General features: G+C 36.2%; 1 protein-coding gene across 5 annotated transcripts in view; it reads left to right on the forward strand.

The window, feature by feature from the left end:
- Positions 1 to 1271, forward strand: part of Rab3ip (RAB3A interacting protein) — a 52815-nt gene extending 51544 nt beyond the window's left edge. For all 5 annotated transcript variants that reach the window (XM_074083889.1, XM_074083888.1, XM_074083890.1 and 2 more), the window contains one exon: positions 936 to 1271. In XM_074083889.1, coding sequence (XP_073939990.1) covers positions 936 to 1018 — 83 coding nt within the window. In that variant the 3' untranslated portion in view covers positions 1019 to 1271. The remainder of the gene's footprint in view (positions 1 to 935) is intronic.
- The last annotated feature ends 13172 nt before the right edge of the window (positions 1272 to 14443 follow it).

Genomic DNA, 14443 nt, shown 5'->3' on the forward strand with positions numbered 1-14443 from the left:
TTTTGGTTTATATGAAACAAACAAATTTGTGTTTTGACTGGGGTCTCTTTCTCAAGATATCTCATTATGTATATGCAAATATTCCAAAATAAAGAATCCAAACCCAGGTTCCAAGCCTTTTAGTAAGGGGTACTCAACTTTGAGTTAGACAATTCTTTGTTGTGTGTGGGCGGGGAGGGTGTCTTGTGCATTGTAGTGTATTTAACAAAGTCCCTGGCCTCTATTTACTAGAAGCTGGTAGCAACTCACCAATGAGACAGTGAAAAATATATCCAGATGTACCCTGGGGGCAAAAGTTCTCTGGTTGAGAGCTGCTGATGAATCAGTATAATCTGATCATAGACCTTTTAGTGTCTGAAATATAGAAATAGCTTTTTTCCATTTGCAATGGGAATTTACAAAAATATAGATAGTTGAAATGTCCAGATCATGTTCAACATTTATTTTTACTTCTAATTTGAGCCATAAATAAAATGTTTCCCTGTTACTACAAAGAATGTTACTGAGTTTTCTGGAATCTCTTGTTTTTCTTTTTTTCTGTTTGCTGTCTGTTAGTGTTACTGAAGAGTAAAATGGCCAAGATAGAGCATATTAAAGCAAGAAGATGCATAGTTGTAGAATAATTTTTGAATAATTGAACATTGAATATTGAAGGGGACAGAACTAACAACTCAGGACACTGAAATCCCTTTTCTTGGGCTAAAGTGATAGTCTTTAATATATCTGATAAATTGTGACAAAAATTAGTGAATTTTGCTTATTTATTGATAAAGCTGGGAGAGGTTTATGTGATACATTGAAAGAATTTCTAGGCATTAGGTACATCATTAAGAAATATGCCAGTTGGCACTAAAGCTAATCTTACATTTTCAGTGAGACATTAAAAATAATTAAGATGGTATGTTAAGATTTACATGTCTTTTCTGTTTGTGCAGTTGATCAGATGTTTTGGGAAGTTATGCAGTTGAGAAAAGAGATGTCATTGGCAAAACTGGGATATTTCAAAGAGGAACTCTGATGCTCTGCGTGGGACCATGCTTGAACATCCCTGAATATTTTTATGGTTACTCAATACTTATTTCCAAGGAGTGGGCCCAAGACTTTTCCCATCTTTTGCAAATTACACTAAGAAGTACTGTGATTTCATTTAAACTAACCTATGCTGTGTTGCCTCTTCTTTAGTTGAACACACTATAAAGAATTACAGGTGTACTAGTGATTGCAATTTATAATTCCAAAAAAACAACTAAATAAATCAGCGTTAGATTGAATGTGTCTGTTTCTCTTTTAGTTCTAACCTGGCCGTTAGAGTCAGACTATATTTAGTAGTTTTCACACTGCATAGCAACCTGTGAAATACAAGAAGAAGGAATTGAGTGGACAGGATGCACCTCTATTTCTGTCTTATATATTGGGCTTCAAAGAAAGCTCTTATATGAATAAAGATTTTTGCTAAAAATTTGAACATTACCATTTTTGCAATTCTGCTCTCTGATTTAGACTCCTCTTACTATGGTGGTTTGTTAAAAATAATAGATAGGAGGAAACAGTCACACTTTATCCCAGAGGTGTATTCTTGAGCATCTTGATGTAAGTGCTCTTGGAGGTTTTTTTTAATGTATGTTCAGCACTATCTTAATTTGCCTTCGGTGATACAACAGGGTTTGTGTACTCAAGGAGGTTTGAAGGGTCATAGGCTGAAGGACTGGTATATGCAAAAGTGTACACGATCAGACAGCCACTTGGATCTGTAAGTTGAAATTTTAAAACTGACTTATGTGGAGAAACCATTTAAATTATTTATAAAGTTAAAAAGGTTCGTGATGGCCGGGCGCCAGTGGCTCACACCTGTAATCCTAGCTACTCAGGAAGCAGAGATCAGGAGGATTGAGGCTCAGAGCCAGCCCTACTAAATAGTTCATGAGACCTTATCTCAAAAAAACCCATCACAAAAAAGGCCTGGTAGAGTGACTCAAGGTGTAGGCCTTGAGGTCAAGTGCCAGTACCACAACAGAAAAAAAAGGTTCATGATGGAGTTACAGTATAGAAAGCAAAAAGACAAAATGAGAAACCATTTCATTCTATCTAGAGAATAGCTACTGTTAATACTTTAGGAGAATAGCCTTTAGCTTTCAAATGTTTTATATCTGATCAACCTCCTTGATTTTTATTTTTGAACTTAGAATATTTTCCATCAGTAGTAAATCTACACATTTTAATAACAGTATATTTATTACAGAATTTTAACATAATTAGTTGAAGTTCTCAATTTTTTTCCTATCACAGAGGTGTGGTGAGTCTTCTTATGTGTATCTCTTTGAACATTTTTGGGTTATTTCCTTCATATACATGCCTAGAAGTAAAATTGTTGGGCCAAAATATATATGTATTTTTAAATGTTTGGTCTGCATGGTTAAATTACCCCCTAGAAAATCTGAACCAATTTATGTTCACAGCAAGTGTATGAGAGATTTCTGAAGATGACTTTTTTTTTTTTAACACCTCTTCAGAGGTTTGGTCAATCTTAGTTACCTGTAGAAGACTCAGTCACCAGACTTTATGGAGTCTACACTCAAGGACATTTGATTTGAGCATGGTATGGTAGAAACCATCATTATCATGTCCAGCTCAGGAATCCAAAATGAAAACTTTGAGTCTAGAATTTTATGCCCAGATAAATTGTTCTAATATGAGAGCATAATAAAAAATATTCTCATAAAAGCCTTCAGGAAAATATTCCAAGAAAAGTCACAAAGACACTTGGAGAAATCAAAAGTGAGACTGAGGAAGAAAAAAAGGTAAAAATGATTAAGTAGAGAAAAACTGCAGCATGGAAATAAAAAGCTAGTATAAGATGAAGAGATAAACTTGCCAGTTTATCTTGTGAAAGATAGTTGAATTGGATTAAAATGTGTGATATTTATCCACAAAGCATAAGGCCATGGAAAAGTTGAAAATGAAAGAATGGAAAAAAGGCCAAGAAAATACCAGAAGAAAACTGAGATGGTTATACTGTTTTAGCAGACCAAACAGACATAAGGACAGAAAGCACTATTATAGAAGTGTGTTCTCCATATCATGAAAAAAAAACTAAATAATGAAAAAACACAAATTTTTAACGTAAAGGCTGCATAATAAGTTATAGGGTGCAGAGACGGTTACTTTTCAAAGGAAATTTTATAGCTTTTAAGTCCTTATTTACATTTTAAAATTATTTAAGTGTCCAATTAAAGAAGTTACAGAGTCTGGTCCCAGTAGTGAAGAGGCTGAGGTAGGAGGGTCAAAAGTTTGAGACCATCTGGTTACAGAGCCCTTGTCTCACCTAATCTTTGACAAACCTGCCAAAAACATATAATGGAGAAAAGACTGCCTCTTCAACAAATGTTGCTGGGAAAGTGGTTATCTGCCTGGAGAAAACTGAAACTAAATCTGTCACCCTGTACTAGTATCAAAGTGGATTAAAGACCTTAATATCAGACCCAAAACTCTGAAGTTATCACAGGAAAGAGCAGGGAATATTCTGGAAGCAGTGGGTATAGGCAAGGACTTCCTCAGTAGAACTCCAGCAGCCCAGCAGCTAAGAAAAAGGATGGACAAATGGGACTACATGAAATAAAAAGCTGCACAGCAAAAGAAATGGTCTCTAAATTGAAGAGACCACCCACAGAGTGGGAGACAATATTTGCTAGCTATACATCAAAGGACTGATATCCAGAATATACAGGGAGTTCAAAAAACTAAACTCCCCAACAATCAATGAACCTATAAAGAAGTGGGCAACTGAACTGAACAGAACTTTTTTCAAAGGAAGAAGTCCAAATGGCCAAAAAACACATGAAAAAATGCTCACCATCCCTGGCCATAAAGGAAATGCAAATCAAAACCACATTAAGATTCCACCTCACTCCTGTTAGAATAGCTATCATCAACAGCTCCACCACCAAGAAATGTTGGCGAGGATGCAGGGGGAAAAGGAACCTTCATACACTTCTGGCAGGAATGTAAACTAGTACAACCACTTTGGAAAACAATATGGAGGCTTCTTACAAAACTAAAGTTAGATCTTCCATACGATTCAGCAATACCACTCCTAGAGGTATACCTGAAGGAATGTGACTCAGGTTATTACAAAGACACCTGCATACCCATGTTTATTGCAGCAGTATTTATAATAGCCAAGCTATGGAAACAGCCAAGATGCCCCACTACTGATGAATGGATTAAGAAAATGTGGTATTTATACACAATGGAATTTTATTCAGCCACAAAGAAGAATGAAATTTTGTCATTCACAAGTAAATGGAACTGGAGGACATCATCTTAAGTGAAGTTAGCCAGACTCAGAAGGCCAAAAACCGTGTTCTCCCTCCTATGCGGATTATAGATCTAAAACAAATGCAGTAATACTGGACATGGGTCACATACTATGGAGAGAACACACACACGAGGAATATGGAAAGGGAAGGAAACCTAAAACCTGAATGTGGTTGATGTGCTCACTGTAGAGGAGTGAATATAATAATCTTAAACTGGCAGAGGCCACTTTGGGAAGGGGACTACAAAGTAGTGAAGATATGGGTTGCAATACACAAGTGCATGGAAGCAACACTAGGAATGTCTCTGTATAACTATCTTCATCTCAAACTAGCAAAACCACTGTGTCTTTCTTACTATCTCGTGTTTTTCTCTTTAACAAAATTGGATACAAAAGGGTGGAACAGGTTCTGCCTGGGGGGGGTGGGAGGGTGGACCAAACAATGTATACACATGTGAGTAAATGTAAAAATGATTTAAAAAAAACCTGAAAAGTTTTAGAAAAGCAGTAAGACATAGTAAAGGAAGGAGATCAGAGATTAATAAAAACAAGAATGCATAGAGAACAGTTATTAGTTGATTCTGAAAAGATTAACAAAATAGACAAAAAAATTCTGGCAATTTTTTCATGGACAAAAAAATGCACATATACCCAGTATTGGTAATGGAAACAGTAATGTCATTATAGGTGCCACAGATACTTCAACAGATAAAGAAGAACATGCAAATTTAAGTTAAGACTGTTAAAACTTTCCCCACAAAGCTGTAGACATAGGTAGTTTTACCAAACTTAAAGAGAATGGGTTATTGTAATACATAAATTCTTCCAGAGATTAGAGTAAGATGTCTCCTACATCAAAACCACTGTCACCTCATAGTAACACCAGATAGGGACAGTGCAAAAAAAGGAAAATTATGGGTCCATTTTAGCCATGAACACGTGACAGCAAATTGAATCTAGCATACTGGCCAAGTGGCATTTATTCCAAGAATGCAAAGGTGGTATGTTAGAAAGTTGATAAATCTCATTTGCTTCATTTGTAGATCAAAAGAAGACTGATGAGTAGATGCACAAAAACAATTGATAAGATCAATGCCCATCAATACAGTTTAGTAATCTGAGGATTTATTTATCAGAATACTTTTCAATGTGATAAGGATAGCTACAAAAACCCTGTAATAAACACCATGCTGGGGAGGAGGGCATTAAAAACAGATGATCATTGTTTTCACTTTTTATTTAACATTGTAATAGAAATGTTAATACAGTAAGATGAAAAAAAGTCTGATTAGGAAAAGATAGTAAGACTCATTTTTGCAGGTTATTTGATCATGTCTGCATAGAGAATAAGGTCTCAGTTTATTAAACATCAAGAGTTCAGCAAGGTAGCTAAATATATAATCAATATTTACTTGTGAATTACGCAGTATACACCATTCACAATTAGAATTTTTTAAAAGAATCCAAATAACTGCAAGAATTGTGAATTGCTTAGTAATAAATCTAACTAGATATATGCCAGGCTTGTATGCAGAAAGTTGGAAACCTTTACAAAAAGAGGTTTAGAGAGGTGTCGTGTTCATGACTACAAAGACAATATTAAAGAAAATAATAAAGCACTTCCCTCCAGACTGATCTCTCTCTAGATATTTAATGCACCTCCAACTAAATCCCAACATTTCTCCTGGAATTAGCAAACTGATAAAAATTTATTTGGCAGGGTAAAGGGTGAAGAATGAGGCACTAATGAAAAGGAAAGAACCTTTTATGAGGCTAAAGTATTGATGTGTTAAAAGTGCAGAAACAGACAAAATAGTCCATCAACCAGGATAGAAAACTCTAAAGCAGACCCATATATGTGTGCAAATTTTATATTGACAGAGGAGGCATGGTAAATCAGTCATAGAACAATTTATGAATGGGGATGACAAAAAAAGAGGAAAATATGAAATTGGATCTCTTACACCATAAACACACACTAAAAAATTTTTTTTAATATTCTTAAACTAGAACTTTTTTGCCAGAGGGAGGCAGTACTGGGGTTTGAACTCAAGGACTCATACTTGTTAGGTAGCCCTCAGCCCTTTCTGCTTTATTTTTTGGATAGGGTCCCACATTTTTACCTGGGGCTGGCCTCAGATTATGATCCTCTTACCTGCGCCTTCTGTGTAGCTGGGATGTGCACCACCATTCCCAGCTTTTGTTGAGATGAGGATCTTGCTGACTTTTTTGCCTGAGCTGGTTTCAAGCCATGGTCCTCCTGACCTGAGTAGCTGAGTTTTCAGTCGTGTGCCACAGTGCCTTATAGGTGTGTGTGTGTGTGTGTGTGTGTGAAATATGTTTAGAAACTATAGGTGAGTATCTTGTCCTGCTTTGAGAAGAACCTAACTTAGAAGCAGAAAGAAACCATAAATGATCACTATAAAAGAAAATAAATTGCATCATATTATAAATTATTAATTTAGACTTTTGTCCATCAAAAGACATTAAAGAAAACCTAACTATAAACTCTGAGAAGATATTTGTAACACTTACAATCAATAGTACATTAGTATCATGAATATATACAGAAATTCTTTGTTCTTGCAAGGAAGAATGGACAACCTAACAGAAAAATGGGCAAAAGACTAAAACAAGTCTTCCATAGAGTTAGAAGTACATGGGAGTTAATAAGCATGTTAAAATAAGTTTTCATCCCTGTTAATCAGAGAAACACACATCAAGATCACAGTGACAATGACAAAAAAAAAATCAGTTGGCAGAAATTAAGAAACCAAAATCCAGGTCTTGAAAATTTCAATCAATAGAATCACTCACATACTGCTGAAAACCATTCATTTAAAAAGTTCAATGTTTGTATACCATGGGCCAGCAATTCTCCTTTTAGGTATATACTCAATACTTACACAAAGTACTCAGAATGCATATATAAGAATATTCTGGTGGTTTACACCTGTAATCTCAGCTATTTGGGAGGTGGAAGTCAGGAGGAATGTGATTTGAGGCCATTCTGGACAAAAAGGAAGATACCATCTCAATCAATAAGCACATTTCCTAGCTTCAAGGGAGGCATAGGTAGGAGGGTCACTGTCTGAGGCCTACCTGAGCAAAAACATGAGACCACACCTGAAAAAGGAAAAAAAGGTGTGTGTGTGGGGAGGGGGCAAGAGTGTGGCTCAAGTGGTAGAACCCCTTCCTAGCAAGTGTGAGGCCCTGAGTTCAAACCCCAGTACAGCCTCCCCTCAAAAAAGAATATTCTGGAAAAAATTCAAATATCCATCAATAAGGGGTTATGGTGTGTTCATATAATGGACTGTCACATGGCAGCAAAATGAATAGCAGTACAGTAACTTAATAGATGGAGGTGGGGGAAAGCAACTCTTAGAAAACTACATATAACATACTTTTCTCTGAAAAGTTAAAAACGCTAAACTCAAAAAGCTACTTAGCATGCATGTGTGTAAACTTTTTAAAAAAAACAAGATAGTAATAAAGTTCTGGATAGAGGTTACCTCTGGGTGTGAGACATTGGGGAAGGAAAAACTAATGTTGAGTCACTGGCAGTGTTGTAGTCACTGGGTTGAGTGGGCAGTTTATGGCTGTTGATTTGTCATCAAAAATAAATGCATGGATGTAAATGCTGTATATTCATGAAAGTACATGAATAAAAGAATCATGCATGGACTATTGCTGCTGTGTTATTAGCCCATAGATATACCTGCATTCCAGAACAATAACAAATAAAAGAGATGGCAGGACTGTTGAATTGGATATCAGAGAAGAAAGGAGAGAAAGAAAGTCTGGATCCTAGGTTTTTGACTTGAGCTACTGTTGTAATTTATAGAGATGGAAAAATCATGGTAGGGCAAACATTTATCTGTCAGACAAGAATTTAGTCTTTGACACACTGTGACATGCCTATTAAACATCAAAGTAAAGATGGTAAGTAGGCATGAAATACATAAATCTGAATCAGTCAGGTCAGACCAGGAAATAAGTTTGGGAGTAGTTAGCCCCAGGGCCAGAAGGAAATTTAGGGATATATTGGAGACAAGTGCAGCACTGAGCACAGAGGTACCGTGACAGTGAGAATAGAGAACCTGCAAAGATGAAGGAGTAACAGATAGGAATAGCAAAGCAAAAGACAAGGAAGAATTAGTGTGTTGATTAATTTATTTTCAGGAGAGTATTTCCAGATGAAATTTAATTGCCATGATAACCAGTCCTAAAAAAGAAAGACTTTTAAAAATATATTTTTTATTTTGATGAACATATAGTACATGTACATATTTATGGGGTCAGCATCACATTTTAATACCTGTATATAATGTGTAAAGATCAGAGTGATGGCAATATCTGTCACCTCAGACATTTATCATTTCTTTGTTTTGGAAACATTTAAAATCCTCTCTAGTTAATTTGAAATATTCAATTATCGTCAACCATAGTTATCCTATTTGCTACAGAACATTAGAAGGCATTTCTACTATTGAACAGCACTCCTATACTTGTTAGCCATCCTCTGTCCATCCCTACCTCCTTTTCAGGCTCCCTCTAAGGAGGGAGACTTTTGATGAGTTTTTGGGGGGTAGGCGGGTATGAATTCAGGGCTTTGTGTTTGCAAAGCAGGTGCTGTACCACTTGAGCCATACATCCAGTCCTTCTGGCTCTGGTTATTTTGTAGATGAGGGTCTGGACAACTATTTGCCTGGGCTGGCCTGCAACTGCTCAGCCTCCCAAGGAGCCAGGATTGTGGGTATTAGCTACTGGTGCCCAGCTGTTTTTCTTTAAACTGAGGAGAAAGAACTGGGAAGAGAGCCTGATTTAATGGAGGGAGCTCTCTGGATTGAGGAGGGTGAGGTGTCACTCAGAACACCTACATTCTGATCCAGGCTGACTCCCAGAAAACAAGTAGGTCATAGGTAGATCGCCACTTCTCTCTAGACTTCTCAATAAAGACCAAACCAAGTGCTTGCTATGGTCTCTCCCAGCTTAGGGTAAGCACAGCCTTGACCAAGCATGTACACTGGAGGAAAAAGATTTGATTTCTAAGCATTGGGTCTACAATTTTAAAGGAACTAGCAACCACCTACCAACCCACTTACCACCATTGCCACAGAATGAACCCTAGGTCTAAGACAGTTTTGCTTTATGCAGAGGCTTTTGTTTTCAGTTGTATTTTTGTAATCTTTTTCCTAGGTAATTTTTTTTCTGTAACTCTCAATGTTTAAAACAAACAATAAACAGTCTAAAGCAGTTGTTTAACTTTGTGCTAGAAAATAGTTTTCATTTTCTTTATGGAATGCAGTACAATTGCCATCTCAATACACAACTAAATTTCTTGTTTTGATATGTAGAAAAATAAGACCCTAGAGTGTCTATAATTTTTGCATAGAACTTCTAAAAGGAGGAAATTCCTCCTCACTAAATTCATTCATTCACTTGTAACAGAATCACAGAGGTGCCAGGTAGTATTACTCTAGGCAGTATACAGGCAAGGTTCCAGAGCTCATGGAGCTCTACCTAGTGAGAGATGGACAGCAAATTTTTAAAAGATAAGGGTTCTGTACATATTTAAAATGGGGGTAATGGACTAGAGAGAGAATGGGTAACCAAGAAAGGAGGAACTTTATAAAGTGAATTTTTAAGCTGGTTCTGATAAGTCTCATTTTGTGAAGGGGAATAATTAGTTAGTGGGAGGTGTGGTCAGAGAAAGTTGGAGAGGTAGACAGCGGTCAGACTTGGTAGATCTTTGTAAGCCATGGTCAGGAATTTGGGATCTTCTGTGACAGATCTGGTCACAAGGTCACAATGTCCTTCCATTTGCCGGCTCTTTTTAAAAATTTTTAGCTCAGACTTTAAATACTGGAATCCGCAGTTTTTCCCTAGGTTCTAAATGTTCTTTAGATCATCCCCTTTAGGTCCATGACCTTAAGAACTGTATAACAATTGCTCATCCCTCTCACCTTCAACACTGACATCATCTTTAATTAGCTCAAGAATTTTGTATCTGTCTACTCAGCACCTCCACTTGGAATTTCTAACAGACATCACAACCTAATATAGTTGAACTCTCACTCAGTTGCTTAAGCAAAATTCTAAGATTTATTCTTACCATCTCCATTTCTGTCATTACCACCCCAGTTCCATCCATCAACAAATTCCATTAATTTTCTTCAAAACGTCTCTAAAATCTATCCACTTTCCCCCATGTCCACTATAACCACTAAGCTACCCAGACTCTAACAATCTCTTCTCCGGTGTCTTTGCACCCACTTCTGCCTGCCTACAGTCACTGACGGGAGCAAAAGTGAGCATTCCAAAACAAAAATCAGATAATGTCACTTCCTGCTTAAAACCTTTTAGTGGCTTCCCATCACATTTAGAAAAAAAATCCAAATTTAACATAAAATCTTGATCAAGTTTTCACAATAGTAGTTGTTAATTGAGAAAAATTAAAAGCAGCTTTAAAAACAATCCATGAACATAAAAAAAAAAAAGAAAATACAGAAGAGGAGTAAACTTGCCACAACTTAGAGAAGACTAGAAACTCTTCCTAAAGGCAGCCTCTTAAGGAAGTACAAGTTCACATGGTATCTACTTCAAGAGGAAGGACTGTGGTTATGGGCACTAGATCCTAAAGCTGCACATCTCAGGGACAGTATCAGAAGGGAGACAAGGTTCCCATCACTACATCACCAACGTTAGCCACTCACTCAGATTAGTCACAGCAGCTCAGCTTTTATCTTTGTACCTATTAGAGTTCTCTAGGAAATGTCATTACCAAAACAGACCCTAACTACAGCTAAATTATATTAATATTCAAGAGAATCCCATCAAATGTGTACAAAATGGGGATGTCAAGAGAATAAGAAAATGTTAGTGATGTAAAGACCACAGTCAAGGAAATGTAGGTAGTATTTGTTTTTCACAGAAGGAGAAATTTCCACCAGATGGATTGTATCTTCAACTGACTGCTTTGGACTCTACTTAATACAGACAAGTTTTCTAATCCTTCCAACAACTCCTTCTAAATTCTCCTTGCTTTCCCCAGAACCCACTGAATTTGTCCATCTGTAAGTGGTTATACATTAGCTTCTACCTCAGAGGCTGCATCTCGAAGGCCTGCAGGCCAATTGTGTTTTCACCTGTGCGCTATTTGTGTTGGACCATGTTTTGTTTTATTTTTCTGTTTGTTCATTTTGTTATAAAACAAATCCGCTGCCAACTTTTATAAATGAAAAGATTTAAAATTAAAACCTGCATTTCGAGCTTCTCTCAAAATTGGTCAGTTTTGATAACACTGAGCCCAAATTCTTGAATGACAGACAACACTTGGATGAAGTTTATTGAGTCCACTAATCCAGTGATTAAATCTGTTAGCAGGCCTGTGCTTTCTGGTTTGTGCTATGCCCCATCTCCATGATGCCACCGGTCAGTTATCAATTTGCTTGGATGGATACCTTTTGCTTATTTTGACTCATTTCACCCACTTGTCTGCCTGGCCCCCAAATCATTTGAGTTGGAACTCAAACTCTAACTTTACCTTCTTAGCTCATTCAGTGGAATTGAATTTCTGTCTCTCTGATGATTCCGGTCACTCATTATTCTGCTTCTGAGAGCTGAAGTCTTTGGGTGGACTGTAGGGTAGGATCCAGAATTATCATTTGGCAGTGTATTATAGTGTGATGACTAATGGTATCCAGAAAGCTTGGCTGGGAGCTTTCCTTGGAGTCTAGATTTAGTCAGAAGCTACATGTTTTGGGCATGTTAATTTTTATTTTTCCTAAAGACATAACTCCTTTAAAATTCACATTGATTGTTTTCCTTACAACCCATATCCAATCAGTAGCCAGTTCTTCTTGATTATATATTGCATTGCTTAAGGCTTTATTATTACCTACCTAGACTCTTGCAGTAGCTTCTTAACTGGTGTAACTTGTATCAACCAATGCATTGTTTTTTAAAAAAATTTTTATTTGCATGTAATAGTTGTATGGGGGGGTTCACTGTGATATTTCTGTATATGTGTACAAGGTACCCTGGTTTGGTTTATCTCCTCCATTATTCTACCTCTTTCCCCATTCTTAAAATGGCTTTGACAGATTTCAATGTTCCATATTCATACTTGTATAGAAAGCACATCAACTATATTCACCCTCTTTTATCCCTCCACCCACTGTTACCCTTCCCTTAACATAATGTCTTTTATAATCCTGTCCTTCATTGTTTAAGTGTCTGTTCATTGTTCAGTGAGTTTCACAGGTATTTCACCGTGAATATATATTGTACTTTAATCAGTCAAACCCCCTCTATTTAATCAGACTGTTTCCATAGTTCGCCTATTGTGAATAATGCTTCAATAAACATGGGTGTACAAGTGTCTTTATTGTAACATCTCTTCAGATATATGTCTAGGAATGGAATTTCTGGATCATATGGTGGTTCTATTTTTAGTTTTTTTGAGGAACCTCCATATTGCTTTTCATAAATTTACATTCCCAGATGCCCCACAACTGATTAATGGATCATTCCCACAATAGTGTATAAGGCTTCCTTTTCCCCTGCATTCTCACCAACATTTGTTGTTGTTTGTGTTCTTGATGATAGCCATTTTAACAGAAGTCAACACAATCTAATACAGTTATCTCCCCAAGTTGTATGTAATTATATCATGCCCTGCACCCACCCAAACAGAAACCATCCACAGATACATTTAGCATGAATATGCATGAAGTGAAATTATACTCGAATGCTACCACCTCTTCCTCCGGTCATTTTTCCCATCTTCTTTCTCATTGGACCTGACACACAGTCTCTGAACTTGTGTTCTCTCCTCTCCGAGCCATTACTCGTGTTTTAAAAGACATGTTCATTGTTTAAGACTGAAAATCCCAGCTCTTTGTGGCACCTTGCTAGATCCTCCCAGATTAAATTAATCTTTCTTTCCTGTGTTCTCTTGGGATATTTTCTCAAGATCTTATCAGCCTGTCTAGAGTTGTAGTTACTTGTGTTTTCCTCATTCCTTAGATTTGAGCTTATGGAGGGCAAGGACCATGATTTACTCATCTTTTTATTTCCTGTAGCCAGCAGACAGCTTCATACAGTCAAATCGAAACAAAGTGAAAATTCATTCCATTAAGCAACTTGATAACATATCCTTGAAGATCAAGGGTCCAAATGTGACCTTCAAAGCCACCTAAGCCTGTTATTTTTTTAAAAAATAAAGTAAGTTTCTCCAAAATAAAATAAGTTTGCTCATTTTCAAGGAGCAATATATTTGTGAGAAATTTTATACTGTATTATCTATACTAATTCTAATTAAGAAACAATAGACAAGTTTAGAAAGAGGAACATTCTGTAAGACAATGGACCTGGATTAAAAAAAAAAAGGTCAAAATCATGAACAGCCCACCAACTAAAAGTGACAAGGGTACTGTCCTACATTTTGAAACACTATATCCAAAAGCAGCTTATGAACATTCATTATATCCTTGATCAGAAAAACAAAAAATCATAAAAGATATACTTGGGAATGGTAGAAATTATATGTGAGATGGTAATATTAAATTAATGTCATATTTCTTTGGTATCATAATGATTTTGTCATCTGGGAGAGTAGCCTTCTTATAAGGGGTCATACTCCAAGAGGCCAGCAACTTATTTTCAAGTGGCTCAGACAAAGGAAAAGTTTATGTACTTAGAGTGTTAATAATTACTAAATCTAAAAGAAGAATATATGAGTATTTCATAGAACTATTGTGATTTTTCTGGAGGTTCAAAATTTTTTTCAAAATAAAAAGTTGGAAAACAGGAGAAAAGTAAGGGGTTACAAAGATAGTTTAATTTCCTAATTGTAGTCTTCTTAGACCATTATTAAATAAATTATAGTTAAGCAGTGGAAGCAACACATTTATTTGGGTTTAGTTTTATATTTTGGAGTGAAAACAACTAGTAGTCAATCACATATTCAGTTGTAAGAGTTGTTAAATTGATAATGCAGTCTTTGTTGTTTGTAGGAGACACTTTTCATACTTGGTTAATACTTTTAAAGAAAGTAAACTCTGGAGAAAGTAAAGTAAGAATGTATTGAGGAATGTAACCTTTCACTGTAAGTTTGGAAATATT

This window comes from Castor canadensis, chromosome 8 (assembly GCF_047511655.1).
Source record: "Castor canadensis chromosome 8, mCasCan1.hap1v2, whole genome shotgun sequence".
NCBI classification, from domain to species: domain Eukaryota; kingdom Metazoa; phylum Chordata; class Mammalia; order Rodentia; family Castoridae; genus Castor; species Castor canadensis.